The following is a 21,224-nucleotide window of genomic DNA, read 5'->3' as shown; positions in this document are numbered from 1 at the left end:
CCACCAAGTCACCTGCCACAGAATGCTGGGATCCCCTGATGCCACCTCCTACTCCAACTCAGAAATCTGACTGCCTGCCTGATAATTAAAAGGAAAAAGGTGAGAGATCCTCACAGGTATCTCCACGGCCCACAGTTCGCCTCCCAGTTTGCAGGTCATCTGCATGGCAATCTTGGTGGCGATACTCATCATCATGCCTTGTTTATTCAAGGTCCGAACCAGCACACACTGGCTCGGGACTGGACAGTCTGTGCTCAAATATTTTTTAATGGAGTCGTAATAGTTCTTCTGATTTGAAGGTAGAATGCACATTACCTAAAAGAAAAAAAGATAAAAATTAATTTACTAATGCTTAGAAGTAGCTTCTTGCAAAACGCAAGTATATGGATTCCCGCTGTGTTCCCAAGAAGGAAATGCTCACAGCAGCACAGTTCTCTGAGACGGCCTTTCCCTGCCATGGATTCATCAGCACCGTTTCTCCAGCCGCTCACTCCGCAAAGTCCAACTTCAGTCCGACCGCCTCCCTTGCCTTCTCCCTCCTCCCTATTCTCCTGATGGGCTTCTGTCAATGCCCCCACAGTGCCTTCCCACTAGCTCTTTCTCTAGCTACTCCCCCAACACACACACACACACACACACACCCTACACACACACACACACCCCCACATACCACCAACACACGCTGGTTGTGACCTCCCTCTAGCCCTCATTCCCAGTGGTCCCTCCCCAACACCATCACTCACAGATGAGCTAAGTGGAGAATTAGCTTAAGCTGTTGTGCTTTTCCCAGCAGACACCAGGATAATCAAAATGAAAGAAACTAACTTTTTTTTTTCTTTTACTGGTGGTTGAGACAGGGAATACAGGGAGAGGGAAAGTAAGGGTTAAAGAAGCTGCAGGTCCTCTGGTCTTTTAAATTTCACCATCTCTCCACTACCGCTACTTCTTTTCAGGTGTCTCCCACACTATCAGGTGTCTCCCACACAGAAGGGCTTCTCCTGGCTTCCCTCTCATCTACTTCCTGTATTAAATGCTACACCTTCAAGAGCCCCTGAATTGTAGAAAAGATTAGCATTGTTCAAATTAGCAGAAGAAAGTCATTTTTTTTACCTGTAGAACTGTTTAGAATCATAGTGTCAAAGATTAAAATTATTTATAATTGAGTATATAAAAAGGGAAATATTCCCAAACTGTCAGCAAAATTCTTAGAGGTCTTCCTTCCTTCCTTCCATCCTGCGAGTTTGGGGCCAAGCAAGGAAGGTGGCAGAACAGGGCATGACCCAGGAAGACTGGGACTGAGAGGAGATGGGAACCAAGTGAGACTGGTTGTATGCCAGGGGATGGAGAAGCAAACCAGTGCATGGAAGGTACAGGAGCCGCCTTTCTCATTCTCACACAAGCAAGGTACAAACAGGAAAAGGGGGAATGTTCTCTGTGGTGTTGAATTGAAATATATATATATACACATATATCCACACACACAGTTCACATATATGTGTGTATATATACACATGTGTATACACCAGTTCAAGTGTGTGTATAAACACACACCACACAAATATTTCCTGGCTTTGCCCATGAGAAAGCCCAGGGGTTGCAACACCCAGGTGGCAAATACGTGCACCAGTACCCACGTCTTGGCTTCTAAATGCTACCTGTCACCAAAGGAATCAAGGATTCCAGTAGAGACTACAAGATGCCAGAAGGTAAGAAGTGTTTCAATGGGGCCAGCACTGTGGCGCAGTAGGTTAATCCTCCGCCTGCAGCGTCAGCATCCCATATGGGTGCTGGTTCTAGTCCTGGCTGCTTCTCTTCCCATCCAGCTCTCTGCTGTGGCCTGGGAAAGCAGCAGGATATGGCCCAAGTCCTTGGGCCCCTGCACCCGTGTGGGAGCCGCAGAAGAAGCTCCAGACTCTTGGTCGGTGCAACTCTGGCCACTGCAGCCATTTGGAGAGTGAACCAGCAATTGGAAGACCTCTCTCTCTGTCTCTCCCTCCACTGTCTGTAACTATACCTCTCAAATAAAATAATAAATAATTTTTTTTTTAAAAAAGTGTTTGAACAATGATGGGGTCATCTGAAAAAGACACAGAAGCCAACCTGAATGGCAACATCAGGGACAATCTGAGCATCAAAATAACCAATAACGGGAATGAAATATAGCCAAGAAAAATAGTAATCCATATAAAAAAGAAAGAAAAATGAGGAGAAGAGAAATCTCTTCCTATGCCACCTAACAAATGAAGACGCAACAACGGAATAATTAGAAAATCACCACTTGGCAACCACAACCGACTGGGGGAGGCTGAGGTCCAGGAGAAGAGAAAAAAATTCCAGGAATCATGAATGGTTGAGAAATTTTTTTTTAAGAACTGGGATAAGCGGAATATTGGAATGTGATCTAATCATGCCTTGCCTGCAAGCAGTCTGCCAAGTCAGAAGTCAGCTGTACACACATGCGCGCGCACACACACATGTGTACCACAAAACTGGAAAATGCAGCAAACATGGACATCCCACAGAGCGGTGCAGTGCAGAGGAAATGGCACTGATAAAGGATGAAGGCCAGAGAAGATGGGAAGAATTCCGGGGAAACAAGAACTAGCGACCACGAGTGACTGGGCAACGCCTGAACCCTCCAAGAATCCACTGAATTCCTGGGAGGAACGGTGAGTCCCCCACACTGATGGGAAGAGGGGAGAGGCAATTTCCCTAAATTTAAGCAAAAGATGGCCCCCAAAAGTTTGAAAACATGCAGACATCTGAAAGTCTGATGTAGGATTATTCAAAATATTAGTATTAGAAATAGGAAAAGGAAACAAAATACTGATTAAAAACCTAAGATTAATATTTGCACGGGTGTTTTGCAATCTGCAAACATATCATGGGAGAGCTAGTTCAGGTCCCTTATTTTAATACTGTAGAAAATACAAGTAAAAATAAACATTACACTTCAAATAAGGAAACGTATCCTGTACTTACCAACTGAACACCAGGATCAACATGTTGCTGTATAGCTCTAAGGAACGCAGCTGGATTTTCTTGTACTTTTATGCTACATAAAAAGATTAATTTTGAGGCTATATCATTCCCTTAGTAGTACATCATCATCCATTGTTACAAATAATAAAAATGGATTTTTATAATACAAGTAGTTTTAGAAAAAAGCCTTAAAGAAAAATCAAACTTTTTGAGTCTAAAACTGTTTCTCCCACTACAACATATGCCAAAAGTCATTTCATGGTCATATTTACTAGCATGAAAAACAGTTTGATGAAAAGGGAAATTTTTGCAAGTTTACAGAATCCTAAAGTTAGTAATTCTGCTGTTCAAAGAGCAGTTGAAAACAAGTTGTTTTTTTGTTTGTTTTTTTTTGACAGGCAGAGTGGACAGTGAGAGAGAGAGACAGAGAGAAAAGTCTTCCTTTGCCGTTGGTTCACCCTCCAATGGCCGCTGCGGTCGGCGCGCTGCGGCCAGCGCACCGCGCTGATCCGATGGCAGGAGCCAGGTACTTATCCTGGTCTCCCATGGGGTGCAGGGCCCAAGCACTTGGGCCATCCTCCACTGCACTCCCTGACCACAGCAGAGAGCTGGCCTGAAAGAGGGGCAACCAGGACAGAATCCAGCGCCCCGACCGGGACTAGAACCCGGTGTGCCAGCACCGCAAGGCGGAGGATTAGCCTAGTGAGCCCTGGCGCCGGCCAAAAACAAGTTTTGAAACTGCAAATCTCATGGTATCAAGGGTCTGAAATAGAGTTCAAGTTAAACCAAGACTAAGGTTTCTCTAATGTTTAATCTCTTTGGAGATTTTAAAATAAAAGTTCCAGGAATTGGGTTAAATGAGATGGAGAAAGTCAACTAATCCTCATGATTCAGACAAAAATATTTATGTTGTCCTTAATGGTGGCTTGTTTGGAGTCTGGAATATCTAGCCTTAAGTCAATCATTTGTTCTGTACTTGTATTATGTTAGGGCCCAGCTGCTGTTAAAAATCTGCCCAGCAGGTGGCAGGACCACTAACCCCGACTGCTGTTGTAACAGAGCTACGACTAAGTGGTCTTTTCCAGTTCAACTTTTTGCCCTTGGGGCTCAGCCGCTCTTACTGTCCATGCCTCCTAAGGTCAACAGGCAAATGGTTCAGGTCAAAGAGGTTATGCACATTAAATTTGGCAAGTACATGGATACTTCGTGGGAAACTCAAATGAGTGATTTGTTAGCAGATCTGATAAGAGGAGAATTCTAAATTGTGGTGTAAAATGAGACTTTGGGAATAACCATGGTTCTCAACAAAGCTTATACTGCTGATATTAATTAGTAACCATGTGTTTAAAGAATAACTTCTCACCTTGCCAATTAGGACATTTGTACCTCCACTATACAAAGAATAAGAAGTATCTATTCTTCTTTTCAGGGCATAGCAAGTTTGAAAAAGCGAAGCATGCCCAACTTCATGGCTTTTCTAAAGCAAAAATACTCAATTTTGAATGTGACAGGATAAGTACGGACATTTTACTAAGCAACTCCTTTAATGCTTCCATCCCCAGCAACTGCTTATAGTATATAACACATAGTAGACACTCAATAAATGTGCAAATGACTTTGGATTGATTAAAAAAAAAGCTATCTAAATGATTAATTCTACTCTGTTATAATAGAATCAGAAAAGTTTATTTTAGATCTCATTTTATTATTGCTTCTCAGCCTTTTGGCTAAGATCAAATGTAGATCTGGTTTTATAAGACATTTTAAAGCATAAAATCTATCAAAATATTTCAGGAAATGAAACATACTTATATACCCTATTTGCTGTTAAGTTTTATGTTAACTAATATAAAAAGAGGGAGAAAAGCTGAGAAGGTGACATATGGACTCACTGATTTACATCCCAATGAGTACTGAAAACATCTGAGATAATGAGATTACTGCCTACAGAAGATTGTGAAAATGAAGTTTATTATTATAAAGACCAATGTAAAATATGTTTTAAATTTATAAGAGAATTTAATCATCACAAAACACATCTTTTGGAACAGCAACTACTTTCTTGGCACTTTAAAGGAGCTTTTGTAGTTACATCAGTCATTATTTCCCCCTCAAACCAAACCAAATGAATACAATAAGAAATGAGTGCATTCTCACATTTTGGGGTAGCCCACACCAAATCCCATGGAACTTCCAACTCTTCTCAAGCAGCTCAGAAAGTTCTCCATCACGTTTTCAGCCCTGCTACCACACAAAAGCAGCCACTTCTCCAGAGACTGTGCACTTAGAATCTTGCAAGTTCGTATATCCTTGGACCAGTCGGCAGCAGACATGGGTTGACACTGAGAAAAACCATGAAAGGATTGAGCCATTTATTTAGACAGCAATGAAACAGAGGCAGTGTGAGGACAGCCAATGGTTTTCATGACAGACTAGTTAATACAGCTTGTTATTCGGTCTTAAAACACAGGCACGGGCACAATCCATGTGCTGAGGCCTCTGAGCACCAAGCCAGGTCTGCCAGGCACTGGCTGCAGAACCTCGGTTAAAAGGTGTCACACTCTCCTCTATGTGCAGGGAACGGTGTCTGATTTAAGGGCCTCGAAAATTCCCTTCTACTTTAAGTCAATCTATGGCCCTGATTCTGAATGGCTCAGCTGAGCAAGCTGTGTGGTTTGATCTCTTTGTTTTAGGCATCTAGAGATTTCAAACGGGAAATGCTGACTGTTGATGCTCTAGGTCATCACACTGAAACTGACAAGCACTACAGGGCAGGAGGATCAGCCCTGATGCTAGCTGTGTTGTGTTTAGGAGCAAAGACGGGCCAGGACACAGTCTCCTTTCTCCCTCCTACAAAGTTCTCAGGAGACCAGCAAAAAGCTCTCTGCACAAGGAGAGGAAACTTCAGATGTGTCCCCAGCATTCTGCTTATAACCAAGAACTTGATTAGAATGAAATGTCTCTGCTATGAGATCTGCTGTTAGGATTATAAGGGACCACAATGCAATCCGATATCTCTTGCTACTCAAACTGCTGTTTTGCAGGCCAACAGCAGGACCATCTCCTGGGAGCTTGTTAGAAATACAGAACCCTGGGCCTCACACACTCAATCAGAATCTGCAAGTTAACAAGTTCCCCAGGTGATTCCTATGCACATCAACATGTAATACGAATTCCAGTCCCCCTGCTTTAAACTTGAACGCCTTGGTTGAAAGAAGCTTAGGAGCCACCGGGCATTGAGGGGTGTCCAGTGCTGGTCTCTCGACACTGGAGCCTGGGCATTTTCTGCCACACACTCTGACTTCCGGTCTCAGGTTATCCTCGGGATGCTTAACCAGTAAGTGCCCAGGCCAGGACCTGACGCCAGGCAGTGACCTTAGCCTGGGAATGAAGGGCTAGCCAGCCCTCCATAAATGGTTCTATCTGGAGCCAAGGTTCACTCATGGCCTTTACAGCCAGTGGGAGGGGAACCACTGCCCTCTCACACAGAGCATTCATATTTGCTGTCATCTGATGAACTGGGAGGAAAGCCAGGTCAGTATGCTGAGGCACACCATGGGCTTGTAAACCTTTAGCTTACTCCATTCTAGAACCTGGTTTCAAAAAGGTAGAACGGGCCGGCACTGCGGTGTCGGAGTAGAGCCGCCGCCTGTGACACTGGCATTCCATTCCCTATGGGTGCTGTTTCAAGACCCAGCTGCTCAACTTCCAACTCAGCTCTCTGCTAATGCACCTGGAAAAGCAGTGGAAGATGGCCCAAGCGCTTGGACCCCTGCAGCCACGTGGGAGACCTGAATGAAACGCCAGGCTCCTGGTTCCACCCAGCCCAGCCTGTCGTTGTGGCCATTTGGGAAAAGAACCAACGGATGGAAGATGGATCTCTCTCTCTCTCTCTTAGTCTCTCTCTCTCTCTCCTCCTCTCTTTCTCTCCCTCTTCCTCATTGTAACTCTCTTTCAAATAAATGAATCTTTAAAAAAGAGGAAAAAAAAAAAAAAAAAAACAAAAACTAGAACTGGCCAAGAAGTTGATGACCGCCCACTCCCTCTAGGGGGCGAATTCTCCCATTTCTCACTGTAAGGCTCCTTCTCCTATGGAGATTAGATTCCATACTAAAACATGTCCCCCCCGCCCCCCCCCCCCCAAAAAGTAAATATAACTCTGCTTATAGAGATTATGAGATAGATCACTGTCAGGTTATTTAAGGCCTGGTTCACATGTGAATCTGGAACTGAGCCCCTCTTCACTAGCCTCTATTTTGGTACTTTACAAAGTTTTGCTTCATTTTTAAAAAATAGTTTTTCCCTCAGCTTCACCAATAAAGTTTTGATAATTTGGATAGATTGTTAGAGAGATGACAGGGGCAGGTGCTGGGGCACAGCACGTTAAGCGGCTACTTAAGATGCCCCCTTTCTGTATCAGAACCTTGTGATCAGGTCCTGCCTCCACTTCCAATCCAGCTTCCTGCTAATACACACCTTGGGAAGCACTAGGTGATGCTCTAGTACTTGGGTCACATGGAAGACCAGCCGGAGTCCTGGGCTCCTGGCTTTGGCCTGATCCAGCCCCAGTTGTTGCAGGCATTTGGGGAATAAACCAATAGATGGAAGATCTCTGTTTCTCTCTCTCTCTTTCTCTCTCTCTCTCTCTCTCTCTCTGTGTGTGTGTGTGTGTGTGTTTCTCTCTGTCTCTCTGCCTTTTAAATTAAATGAAAATTAGTAATTTTTAAGAGATTAATTTATTTATTTGAAAGAGATATGGAAAGAGAAGGGGGGAGAGAAAAATAGGGAGAGAGACAGAGAGAGAGATACCAAGATCTTCCATCTGCTGGTTCATTCCCCAAATGGCCACAATGGCCAGTGCTGAACCAATCTGAAGCCAGGAGCCAGGAGCTTCTTCCAGGTCTCCCACCCTAGGTGCAGGGGTCCAAGTATTTGGGCCATCCTCTGCTGCTTTCCCAGGTGCAGTAGCAGAGATCAGAAGTGGAACAACCTACATCACAATGATGGCTCCCGAAATGAGTAATTTTTAAATGGGCAAACAGAGGTGACAAGTAGAAAGATAACACACAATTTTTGCATCAAATAGGTTCATTTCTTCTGAAGCCCAGAAGAAAGTGAAATTTGCCTCTTTAGATCTCAGAATGTCTCTCTCCGCTAGTGCCACGTCTAGGAGGTGGGTTCTCTGTGAGTTTCTTCGTCTTTATGCTGACTGACCAGCACTGTACTCTGAAAGAGCAACAGACACAGCTGACACAGCAACAAAAACTCTGACGTCAGAAACACAGTCTATCAGAATCAACCTTCATCAGCTAGAATTTTCTCAAGGAGCTGTGGTTTTGTTTGTGTCTTAAGTCACTTGAACAGTAGTACAACACTCAATAATATCTGGGTGTGTTTTAATTACAGTGGTTTGAAATTCAGTTTTCTAACTGACCTAAATCATGTCTCTGGGTGCCACTGAATTCACACAAGTAAATCCAGATTGAAAAGGGAATCAGAAGGGACCTGAAGTCTTGCGACAAAGGGAAGGCAGGGCCATAATCACAGGGAGACCAAACAACTATTACAAACCCATCAGTCACTCTGGCAAACCAGCAGGTTTGCACATATTCAAGTACAGACTTTAAAGGAAAAATAAAACCACAGCACTTACTATGTGATCTTGCAGCAATATTTTTTCTGGAGGAACAACTCGGCCGGTCAGGGACACCTGGCTTCCAAAATGCAGCCCCCAGGTCTCTAGCTCGAAACGCGCATCCTTGTTTCTGTACACAGAGTCGGGTTAAATCACTAAGGTGCTTATTTTCTAAATAACCTCAATCATTAGAGATATAACTTACCGAATTATTCAAGGACTGATTTTTCAGTGTCTTTATAATTCTTGGCTTCTACTTTTATGAATCATTTGTTTCCCTGCTCAAAAGAATCATGGGTAGGGGGCTGGCACTGAAGTGCCAGCATCCCACATGGGCACCAGTTCGAGACCTGGCTGTTCCCTCTTCCGATCCAGCTCTCTGCTATGGCCTGGGAGAGCAGTAGAAGATGGCCCAAGTCCTTGGGCCCCTGTGCCCATGTAGGAGACCAGGAAGAAGCTCCTGGCTCCTGGCTTTGGATTGACGCAACTCCAGCTGTTACGGCCATCTGGGGAGCGAACCAGTGGATGGAGGACCTCTCTCTCTCTCTCTCTGCCTCTTCTCTTCTCTGTGTGTGTAACTCTGACTTTCAAATAAATACATAAATCTTAAAAAAAAAAAAAGAATCATGGGACAGTGATGCCCATTTGGGACATGCAGAGAAGGGAGAAGGTTCCAATGGGGGTGCACTGATTAGAAACATAACCCTTCGAGCCATAAAGGCCTTGGGGTGAACTCCTAGCTCTATCTGACCTTGACCAAATGATTAAATCCTTAAAAGCCTTGGCTTCTTCACAAACTGTAAGGATAATAAAAGTAAGGGAACAAGTCAGAAACTCCCCTCCAGCAGGCGCACACCTCAGGGAGGTCCGAGATAAAGGAAGTAAAGTGCATTCATAAACTAAGGAAACACTGGCATGATGACAGACATGCACATTTGTCAGACAGAAACATTCAAGAAACACCTCTCAGTGAAAAAAGCTAGTTACAAACCATGATGCAGAATGCTATGCTATTTTCCTAAAAAGAACAGGATTATACACATTTGCAAATAGCAGAGAGAATATACACCATTCAGTTGTGATCCATTCACTTCTTAGATAAATACTTGCTGAATATCAGCACACTCTTATTTCTTTTTGCTTATACAAATTTCTAAATTCTTCCATGAGCTAGAAAAACTTAAAAAAAAAAGAAACCCTGTAAAGGAAAATTATCATTCTACAATAACATGGTCCAGCAGCAACACAATCACTCCTTGGTAACCTCCACGGATTGGTTTCAGAATGCCTGGCAGATATCAGATATCAAAATATGGGGATGTGCAAGCCCCTTACATAGCATGCCACGGTATTTGTATTTGTATAGTATAGCATAGTATGGTTATTTGCATATAACCTACACACATCTTTCTGCATACTTCAAACCATTTCTAGACTACTTACAATATGCATAATGTGTTATGTAAATACTTGTTATGCTGGATTATGTAGGGAATAATGACACGAAAAGAGATATCTCTACATGTTTAATACAGATGCAAGAAGGGCTGACTGTATCAAGTAGGCCGCATAGGTCATTTTTAACTTTATAGTAGCCACATTAAAAAAGTAAAAAGTAACAAATTATTTTCTAGATATAGATATTATTTAACCCAATAGATACAAAATATCATCATTTCAAGATATGTCATTCGGTACATTTTAAGGGCCCAGTGGCCACATGCTTTAGGAGATCAGAAGGGAGATCCAGGGCAAAGTGCAATTTCCCAGGTTCCAGCAAACGTACTAGGTGAGGGCAAGAAAGACAGTCTGAGAATCAGCCAGGCTGAACCACGGTCCAAAGTATCTCATGCTGAAAAAGACATAGTGGGGTTTGCCTGAAGTTCAGCCTGCTGGGGCCACTTCAGCAAGACCTAAGCATTCCTGGCCCTGATTACCGTGGTCCTGGAGTGGCTGGTGGGTTGGCTTGTAGCCCCTTTCTTCATTCAAAATGTTAGCCAGCCCTCCAGGTATGAAACGAAGGCCAGCACAAGCGCGTCACTGACAGACGGACGTCTACTCCTGCCAGCCCGGCTGCCCCAGACTTGCCCTCAGCCCGCTGACTCAGAGGCACACTGGACGCACTGACAGCTCGGCACAGCACAACTCAGAAGCACTCTGAACCAACAAGAACGAAGCGTTTTGTTCACTCAGGGACGAGGCGTTCTGGAACCACCCAATGCTACACACTCAGCCTTGGGCAGGGCACACTTGGCTTCAGGAAGCCAGCCCAGTACCTCTGGATGTCGTCGGCGAGTCTGGCCAGGCGCTGCTGCCGGCCCATAGGACTGAGCCGCGTTTCCTCAGCCACAGCCTTCATCAGTTGAAAATCAGAGGTTGCCTGGTCACTCAGGCCTGCGAAATGCAAACAAAAACAATGTGGGAAAAGAAACATAAGCAATGGAACCTCGGGCCAGCTCACACTCAGGTTAAGTGTTCCAAGTAAGCCAATCAGCTTCAGCAGCTGGGTAGTCCTGTCCAATAGGAACACAAGCTACAAATATCATTGTTATTTGCTAGTAGCCATGCTAAAAATATGGATAAAATTATTTTAAATAGTATAAATTACCTAATTCAATATATCCAGCTCATGAGCAATATAAAAATTAATCAGTTTCTTGTTTTTCAGACTAAGCCTTTGCCATCAGGTCACTATTCTATACTCCTAGTGCAGCTCTGCTCTGCCTCTCATCAAGCTAGTCACACGTCAACTGTCTAACAGACACACTGACTCACGGCTACCCCCTGGGCTGTGCAGAGACAGTATCACAAGATCACGAGGACTGGTTCTCCCTCCCTTCGAGGGTCATGTCCTATTAATTGTTCTAATCACCAAAACATACACACAACTAACAGTAAACAGGAGAAAGCTCCCCTTCTCAGTCACACACTGAGAGTCATCAACATGAAAGTACTCAAGGCAATTATTCAGGTTCTATTACATAGTCAGGGTTACATTCTGGGAGCTCATACAAGAATGGAAGGATCATTTTGGCATTATCATGAACAACATAGCTATATTGCTTCCTACACTAATGAAATCCAAAAAATGAACAAAAGCAGCTGGATTTTAGGAAAATATATGGAATCTATTTTATATCAAAGCAGTAAGTGGAATACACAAGGAAAAAAGTGTCCAAAGGACACTCTACCCTCCTACTTGTTTCTATTATTGAATAAATGCCCAGCGGGGCCCGTTCTCCATGGGTTACATTTGTGCACTGGTACTCAGATGTCTTCAGAGTTTGAACCCCACTGCTGGGCATGAAGAGCCTGTGATCAGAGGCCTGACAGCTAGGAAACATAAACATTACCTGTTAGAAAGCAGAGCTCCGGGATCAGGTGGACCACTCGGGCCTCAGCACTGTCATTTCTCTTGCTTTTCAGCAGACTAACAAGCACTGGCTGATTTAGGTCAGATAGAGTAATATCATATTGCTGTAAAAGCCAAGATCCATGGGGGAAAAGTTAATGTGGAACCACTGCAAGATGAACATCCTTGCCTATAAGTACTAAGAATCCCAAAATGCATAAATAAGCAAATCTTTTCAATAGATTTAAAGAACATCCCATAGTTGCCTGTTCACCTCTCTTTTCCTCCCAGAAACTTTTCTATCTGATGGCCAGTTTTATTATTGTAATTATCTTTTATAATGCAACACAATTAAAAAAATAATTTCTCTGCTCCCTCTGGGTTTCATCCAGAGCCCAAATCATTCTCCAGCTGGTTCTATATACAGCTTAGTGACCCCACTGAGACTGATTCAAAGCTGGCATTTGCACTATCACTATTGATGACTGAAGCAGACTGTCCCAAGCTGAACCATGTCTAAACATCTGCATTCATTTAAAATACATATACACACAGGCCAGGGGCAAGGGTTCTATTGGGTCAAGTGCAGAATTCCCAAGGGAGCAAGCACATTTATCCCTCAATATCCGGGATGTTATGGAGCTGTAGGGAAGCATCTTGGAAGCCTAATAAATGTGATTTGATTCTCAGCTCTTCTGTCTGCCTGGACCGTGACACTAGGGAAGTCGCTTACCTTTCCTCCATTTCATTTAGGAAATGAAGACAACAGGTGCTCAGAGGTTTCCCACATGAGGTGCTAGTGTGAAGTCTGGTTTATACTGAGGCCCTGGCACTGGTCACCCCACACCCCCACTGCACTTCCCTCCCTAAATGTGAATTTCAACCTTCTAACCTTGCCAAAAGTTCATTTCCAAAGGCAAAATTTCCATTTAACACTCATAACCAGTATAGTTTACTCAACATTGATGACAGGACAACTGGAATTAAACTTTACAAAATGCCTAGGCACCATGTGATGCTGTCACCAACAATTATAACTAAAGGACATAAGATGTGAGCATTTCTCTGTTTCAACAAGGGCTTTTGGTGATTAAAATAAATCAGGAATTGCCTTTTACACAAATCATGATAAGTGGAGCACTGATATTTCTCAACCTTCAGAGCAAAGCTGGAGGCAGACACCATCATCACCCCCTTCTCAGACGAGAGAACACCGCGAGCCATTAAACAGCTCCCCAAGATTCTGTTACTAGAAGCTAGCATGTTCAGAACCAACCCCTGCGTTCTAACTCAGGACACTGCCTGTTACACCACTCAGCACTGGGTCCCTGGGCTGGTAACCTAGGGAGGGCTTCCTGAACGAGGCAGGGTCCAAGGAAAGGCTTTGGAGAAAATGCAGGAGCATGAAAGTCCAGGAAACAGCTCAGACAAAGCTGGCCAGCTGCAGCGGGATCGAGAACTCTATCCACTCAGTGCCTGTCACAAGGTGAATTTTACATCTGCCTTGCCCCACATTTCTGAGCCTTTGAAAATGTATTACATGATAAGATAAAACAGGAAAATTCTGTATGCACTCTCTTCCACTTTGAAAATACAAAATAACTTAGAGCTTCTTTTCTAGGACACAAGAGAGAGCATTTAAAAGTTGACACAATATTCTTTGTTTCCTCCCTAATTACAACATACACACAGTGAACTCAAACTGACTGGGATTTCAGCCATGACTCCCTTGTCAGAAAATCCCAAGTCTTAAAACATATTTGTTCAGAGAACCACGAATTTAATCATGCAAGAAAGAAATCTAAATTTTTAGATGAGGATTTAATAAACACTTACAGAGCACCTGTTACGCACAAGATGCTTTGCGTGGTACTCTGCATCAAGGATCGGTCAAATACCATGCCTGTTCTACAAGGGAGACGTGTGCTACACAGTACATTGGCATGTGTGCTACATGGTACAAGTGCTTAGAGAACAGCCAGCTCTCTTGCAAGTGTGGCAGCCAGGACTTCACAATGAGGTGACAGGCCCCTGAAGCTAGGATTCGACCTGGTGGTGGAGGAGACAGGTCCAGTGGGGCTCCGTGTGATGTCTAGTGACCATGCACAAAGGCTGAGCAATGTTCAGTGACCGGCAAGTGCAGGGGGTGACAACTGCATGGCAGGCATGGGTGAGGAGGCTGAGGGACAGGAGGCTACAGTGGGAGGAGACCACACTGTAGGATCTTAGAGATGAAGAAGGGGAAGATGGAAAGAAGGGACAGGTCTCACCGCTTACCAGGGCTCACGATGTGCAGACACCAAGGCAAAGGCTCTGATGGCACTGCTACCATGTTTGTTGCTGCGCACGCTGTGAAGGGAGGCGTATTCCCTTTACAGCTGACTCCCATTCAGTGGTCTGCCAAGCTTCTCCACCGAGAGCCAGGACCTGCTCATCCCAGAGCTCATGCTCTTTTTAATTAATTAATTAATTAATTTGAAAGGCAGAGTTGCAGCAAGAGAAAGAGAGAGACACAGAGAAAGAGGTCTTCCATCTGCTGTTTCACTCCCCAGATGGCTGCAATGGCTAAAGCTGGACCAGTCCAAAGCCAGGAGCCAGGGGCTTCTTCCGGGTCTCCCATGCTGGTCAGAGGCCCAAGCACTTGGGCCATCTGCTGCTGCTTTCCCAGGTGCATTAGCAGGGATCCAGATTGGAAGCAGAGCAGCCGGGACTCAAACCAGTGCCGATGTGGATGTCAGTGCCAAAGGCAGTGGTTTTACTCACTGCCACAGCGCCGGCCCCCAGGGCTCATGCTCTTAGCCACACTTCTGGGTGGTGCTTCTGGAAGCTCTCTCTGGTGGCAGTGAGGATGAGGAATGACAGTGAGGGCGGGGTTGGGCAAGGACCCCATAAAGGAGACTGCAGCACTGCAGAGGCGAGCTCCGAGGCGTCTTGCATTGCTGCAGTGAGAAGAGGCTGAGTAGGGAGGGATGAGTTCCAGAGAGAAGTCGAGGACAAAGGGGCAGAAGGCATTCTGGGGGCTGCTGAAAAAGGAGGTGAGGGTGCAGAAGAGGACAGCAAGGTGGCTTCTGAGCCCCCAGGGAGAAAGTGCAACTGGAGCGGCAATGAATCCACTTTGAATTACGTCAATACGAAATGCCTGCAGGATATTCATGCAAATACATTCTCAAAGTGGAAACGATTATGTCATTTGGGAATGAGGCCAAGGCAAAAGCACTATATTCAAGCACTCTCAAAATACAAAGAGAAGATCCTGTAGGAGAGAACCATGGTGACTAACAGCTCCCTTCAAGGGATGAGATACACAACCTGAAAGCCAGCAGAGGCCACAAGGGAGTGGCCCAGGAGTCCAGGAGGGAAGAGAGCCATTCTGGCAGGCGGGCCCACAGTGTCCACAGCCACCCAAAGACAGGACCCAACCCCGTTAGCCACAGTCAGCCCTCGGTGCAACAGAACACCAGAACTCACCCTCCGCCCCCTCTCCCTCTGACTCCAGCTGCACCCATCAGCCAACCCCCCACCCCACCCCAGGAGCCACTGTTCTGCTCCCCACTTCCATGAGCTCGGCTTCTTTAGATTCCCCGTGGGAGTGAGACCACGTGGTGCTTGTCTTTCTGTGCCTGGCTGATTTCACTTAACATTATGAGCTCCAGGACACAAAGTATCAGTGAACCATCACACCATACCCCATAAAGCTGAAAAATGATCATATGTCAAAAAAAGTAATGACTGGTAAGAGGGGGAAATGCCAAGCTCCTTAGGGTAAGAACAAGAACTGAACTTGACCTTTTGGAGCTACTTCCATTCCTGGCAGCACCGAGTACCACAGTGCTGACGTTTCAGGAAGGAAGGTATGTAGAGGCGCTTGGAGCTGGCATAGATAACTTTCCAAAGTTAGCTAATGCGGAAGAGAGAGCTCTTCCTGAAGCTGTAGAAAGACCAAGAAAAGGCTTCTGGCTTTTGTTTTCTTTTCTGAAACATTTGTGAGACCTTAGAGACCTGAGTGTGATTACCTATTAAAGAGAAGGCTCCTCTGGCAGGCCCTGAACATGCAAAGTGGGGGACAGGGGAAATCTTTGGAGACTGGGGATGAGCCTCCAGAGACAGCAGGAGAGCTCAAAGACAAATGCTTCAGATTCACTCTTTGCCAGAAACTGCGCTAACCCTGGGATCCAGGAGTAAAGCGCTCAGTGAGGCACGCGCAGGGCAGGCAGGCGTCAGTTCATCTGTGTCCTGCCTGTGATCATCTGGTGCAGTCAGGGAGGGGCAGGGGAAGCTGCGGGAAGAGCCACAGGAGCCCTGTGAGAGCTCAAGGCTGAGCTGGGATGGGAAGGGTGTTTCATGTTTGTCTGGCTGAGAAGGTGTACACAGGAGGACAAAACAAGTGTGAAAATGCACGGGGGAGGGGGAGGGGTGGCGCGGAAATTGAGTCAGGCGGCCACAAAACCAAGTAGAGAAGAGCACATGGACCGGCCCTGTGGCGCAGAAGGTTAAGCCTCCACCTGCAGTGCCTACATCCTATATGAATGCCGGTTCAAGTCCCGGCTTGCTCCATTTCCAATCCAGCTCCCTGCTAATGCACCTGGGAAAGCAGGGGAGGTTGGCCCAAATGCTTGGACCCCTGCACCACGTGGGAGACCTGGAAGAAGCTCCTGGATCCTGGCTTCAGGTCAGCCCAACTCTGGCCATGACAGCCATTTAGGGACTGAACCAGTGGAGGAAGATCTCTGTCTCTCTGTCCTTCTCTCTATATATCTACCTTTCAAATAAATAAATAAATAAATCTTGCAAAGAAGAAGAAGAGCACAGGAAGGGAACAGAGGAATAGTAAGAAATGAGGCTCAAAAAACCCCTAGGAAGTGGCCTAGGCCTAAAGGACCTGGGAAACTCTGCTAAGGGGCTTCTCTGGCTCCGAAGGCCATCAGGAACTGTAGAAATGTTCAAGGCCTGAAAGTGCCTCACCAGATGTGCTTTTCAGGAACATGACCCACATACAGTAAAAGGACAACAGGAGACAGGACGCGGTGCGAGCCAGGTCCGGGCGGTGGGAAGGAGGAAGGACAAGCCCGAGGACCACGTGGGAAGCACACTGGGCATGAGGATCGGGGACCTGCTGGACTGGGAGGGAACCAGACTTCTCTGAGCTAGCAGCACAGGAGCTAAGGATGAAGAAAGCAACGCGTACCTCCTTGTAGTAGTCCACATAGGTGATCTCAGTGCCGTCACGCTTCTGAAAGCTGTGCGTGACCCTCACTGACCAGTCAATGTCGTCCACACGGTAGGTTTTGTTATTGTATCTGGCAAACACACACAAACAACCCCACATCATCTCACATAAGCAGCAACTTCATCACACTTTTAAAATATGAAACACACTCCAGAATGTCGGAAATTATTAAAGTTAGTAACACAGGAATAATCACTTCTTAAAAAAAGGATCAACTCTCATCTGAGAAAAGTATCCATGAACTCTTCAGTAGACAGGAAGACGTCCACATTTCCACAAAACCTTTGGGAAAGCCATCAGCCCACAGCCTGTTTTTCTCCCTGATGGACAGGTACTCTAACTTCAGGCAAATTGTTCTTAAATGTTCAAGCCCCAAAGCATTGCTCAAACTTTCCCCTCAGTTTCTGGTATCAAGCAGAAGCTGCCAGGAAGTCTTTCTGATAAGAATCACCCACAAAAGCTGATGGGTCACACAACCGTGGCTTCCTGCTCAGCCCCATCCAGGGCTGACCCTGTACAAAGCTGTAGAAGCTCCTTCACCACAGTCAGGAGCTCCCCTCCTGCGGCCCCAGGCTGGGCCCGGGGGCCTCCACTGCAAGTTTGCCCAGGGCTTTCAGCACCTTGCGAGGTGACCTGGAAACAGCGTTAGTATGTTAACCCATTGAGATCATAAAGAGAAATTCCAAACCAGACCAGGAGAAGGCTAACACACTGTCAGCAATAGACAGTGGGCTTTCTGGTCCTCGGGAAGTCATCTCATCTGCGTATCTTTAATTCAATGTGCACAGAAGGCAAATCCCACACCGCCGCTCACGTGTGTAAAGAGGTCTCAGTGGAAGAGACTCGGAATCTTACAGAGAAGGTGGGACACGGACCTCAGTTCTGTCCCACAGTATGAGACAGTAATCTAACTGTCTGGTCTGAGCAAGTGCTCAGGAATCGGCCCAGGGGCGGGAGCTGAGCCATTCCAATGCTGTGGGCAACCAGAGCATCAGAAAAGCAGCAACGGCAGAGCGGGGCTTTGTGGTGGTAGAAATTTAAAAGGCAGACTCCGGGGTGGGGAATCCAGGCAGAGCCATTAAAGTAGCAAACACAGAGCACTAGGAGTGGGCAGAGAGGGGCTGGTAAGTCATGATTCAGTGTGGACAGCCCAGAAGGCCACGTGGGGAAGTCTGCACAGCAGAGGATGGCCAGGCCCTGCTCAGCCCAAGGCGCCGACGGTTCCCCTGTTTCCAGACACCATGAACAGTTCACTCTCCAGACAAAGTACATTTCATGATGCTGGCTTTTACCTTGTGAGGACAATGAGCCCGATCAGCTGTTTCTCACACATCTGCGTGAAGCCAGATGCCCCCGCTTTGTGGCAGAGGTCAGACATGAATTCTAGAACAGTCTCGTTCCGGAGGACTTTAAAACTCACATCGGCACTGAACAGGAGCCTGCTCTCAAAGTACGCTATTGACACAGCAAATCCAGGCCACAGCGTCAGTCTTTAAACACAAATAAAAAATAACAATCAAAAAGTAATACTTCAAATGCCATGCCAGAAAAATAATAAACATTTTAAAATGATTCTGCCTTTTTGATTCTTTAGATTTTATAAGAATTTTTTTCATTTGTCTGATTTTTTTTCCAAGTTGCTGGCTTAACACTTTAGTTAGAAATATAAATGGGGAAAAAGTATAGCTTCTGTGAGCAGTTTCTCAGCCCTGGCCCTGCCGATATTCTGGGCTGGATAATTCTGTGTTAGGGGCTGTTCTGAGCACTGTGGGATGCTCAGCAGGACCCCCGCCCTCTAACCACTAGGTGCCAGTAGCAGCCCCCACTACAATGACAACCAAAATGCCTTCAGACAGTGCCAGGGTCCCCTGGGGAGGCGAAAATGCCGTTGGATGAAAACCATAGCTGTAGCAAAAATTACATTTATGGTGTGATCTGTCTCTGGATTCAGAAAAGCACACGGACTCAAAGGTGAAGGCAGCGGCCGGGTTTCACAGGGGATTAAAAGTACAGAAGGAAAATCGTGTGCAGATACACAGGCTCCAGTTCCTTTCCACATGGACTGAAGACTTCTGAATAGCAAATTGTTACAGAAATGGCAAAGATGAGCATTTTTTAAAAAATGATCCAGGTTTATAATTCACTGCACTACCGAGCCAGCCTCCTGTCACTCTGTACAACACCGGACCCAGAGGCATTTCTGATCCGGGTGCAGAGATGCGTGCCAGGGACAAACTGGATGCTCTGTAAGGATGCTGATGTTGAATCTGCATGTGGCAACCCAGCCGTGTTTCCTCCACCCAACAGAAGCCCAAGCACACCACTCCTGCTTCCGTTACTGCACTTCCTTTGTGTATGTCTCGGGGCACGTGGCCTGTCTAGCTCAACCACAATTGAGACACAGCTGACCACTTGCCCTGCAGCTTAGGTGAACGTCTGAAGTGTTCAGAATGGTGGGAGCCCTCAGCTATGCTGACCTCTGTCGACCACTCTGGCTTTGCTAACTGCCTTCCAACTAGCAAGCAGGTCTCCAGCTACGTACGTGTTACATCACAGTGCAGCACACTTTGCTTCATTACTACCTGTCATACAAAGAGGAGTTCGTTTCTGAATTCTCTCTGGGATTTATGACAGAGATCTAGGAACCTAAGATAAGGTAATGGGCATGTAGCTTCATGTTTACATTCACTGCTCTGTTAACAGAAAACCCAAATATTAAAAAATCCATTACATTTCATTTCCCAGAGTCTCTCCCAGGAGGCATAATGGTGCAATATTGCATCGTAAATTATACTTCTCAAGCTATAACAACTTTAGAGAAACAGAAATACAAATGAACCTACTTGTGCTGGGGAATTTTCAGTGGCTCCGAAGGCTTATAGAAGTTTCGTCCAATCTGATACATGGACAACTTCTTTAAGATCCTGCAAACATATATTTTTGAATCTTTAGTAAGTAACAGTCAATAAAAGAGTAATTCTAAGTTTGTACCCATGCTGAATATATGACAAAACAGAAAGCACGAAATTCTGCATTTAGCACTGGAAGGTTTAGATGCTAAGTATACATATGAACATATATATAAGAACGAATACTTCTCCATACTGGAGAGTGATACAGTTCAAAGTATTTTCATCTGTCAGGACTTAGCTGCAACGACAAATCTGTGGTGATTACCAACCACGACTGTGGTCCAACGTTCTGTTTAGCAACAGTGGGGCAATGCACGCCATGTCTGAGGGCTCTTTTGCTTCTTCTCTATGTTGAGACAGGAAGCTGTCTCTAATGAGGCTGCTCAAGCTCCCAGGCCCCACCAAATAACCACAACAGCCTCTCAGGGAGGCCAGGTCATCTTGGGAATCTGACACATCACTGGCACGAGGCTATGCCATGCAGGGAGGAAATGCAGGTAGTTTTTGAATCAGAAAATGGGGATTTCAATTCCATGATTCTGGCAACCAGCTGTCATTCAGTCTCAGCCTCCTCATCTGCAAAATGGGTTTTTTTAATTATACCTGCCTTCAGGTGCTCCAGTGAGGAGCAAGTAAGACAAGCCATGAGTGAAAGAGCTTTGTCGAGAAAGCACCTCCCAGATGTCAGCCTCTGAAGAGCATCAGGAGCACTAAGGCCCAGCCAGCGCTGAGAGACACAGTACTGGACGAGTCAAGTTAGAGATCAGTGCACCTGCTTGAGGGAAGTTGTTCTATGCGCCCCTGCTACTCAGAAAAAAACCAGAACTTCCCCAACCTCATCCTCTCTAAAGGCCACTGCCGGGCAAAGGCCTTGCAACTAAGGTTTTAATTTTTTTAAAGATTTATATATTTATTTTGAAAGTCAGAATTACAGAGAGAGAGAAAGAGAGAGAGAGAGAGGAAAGACAGATCTTCTACTCCATGATTCACTCTCCAGATGGCTGCAATGGCCAGGACTGGGCCATGCTGAAGCCAGAAGCCCGGAGCTTCATCCGGGTCTCTCACATGGATAGCAGGGGCCTAAACACGTGGGCAATCTTCTGCTGCTTTTCCCAG

General features: G+C 45.6%; 1 protein-coding gene across 1 annotated transcript in view; it reads right to left on the bottom strand.

The window, feature by feature from the left end:
- The window catches only part of PIWIL4 (piwi like RNA-mediated gene silencing 4), a 47,191-nt gene that overhangs the window by 12,606 nt on the left and 13,361 nt on the right, over positions 1-21,224 (bottom strand). The window contains exons 6-14 of the mRNA XM_070076985.1: positions 20,040-20,120; positions 18,489-18,686; positions 17,155-17,266; positions 11,971-12,094; positions 10,894-11,011; positions 8,636-8,747; positions 5,140-5,324; positions 2,983-3,055; positions 115-315 (exon numbers count right to left, since the gene is read on the bottom strand). Of these exons, the coding sequence (XP_069933086.1) occupies positions 115-315; positions 2,983-3,055; positions 5,140-5,324; positions 8,636-8,747; positions 10,894-11,011; positions 11,971-12,094; positions 17,155-17,266; positions 18,489-18,686; positions 20,040-20,120 (1,204 nt within the window). The remainder of the gene's footprint in view (positions 1-114; positions 316-2,982; positions 3,056-5,139; positions 5,325-8,635; positions 8,748-10,893; positions 11,012-11,970; positions 12,095-17,154; positions 17,267-18,488; positions 18,687-20,039; positions 20,121-21,224) is intronic.

Source organism: Oryctolagus cuniculus, chromosome 1 (assembly GCF_964237555.1).
Source record: "Oryctolagus cuniculus chromosome 1, mOryCun1.1, whole genome shotgun sequence".
Taxonomy (NCBI): domain Eukaryota; kingdom Metazoa; phylum Chordata; class Mammalia; order Lagomorpha; family Leporidae; genus Oryctolagus; species Oryctolagus cuniculus.
Note: the sequence above shows the minus strand (reverse complement) of the source record. Positions and strands in the feature narration are given on the sequence as shown.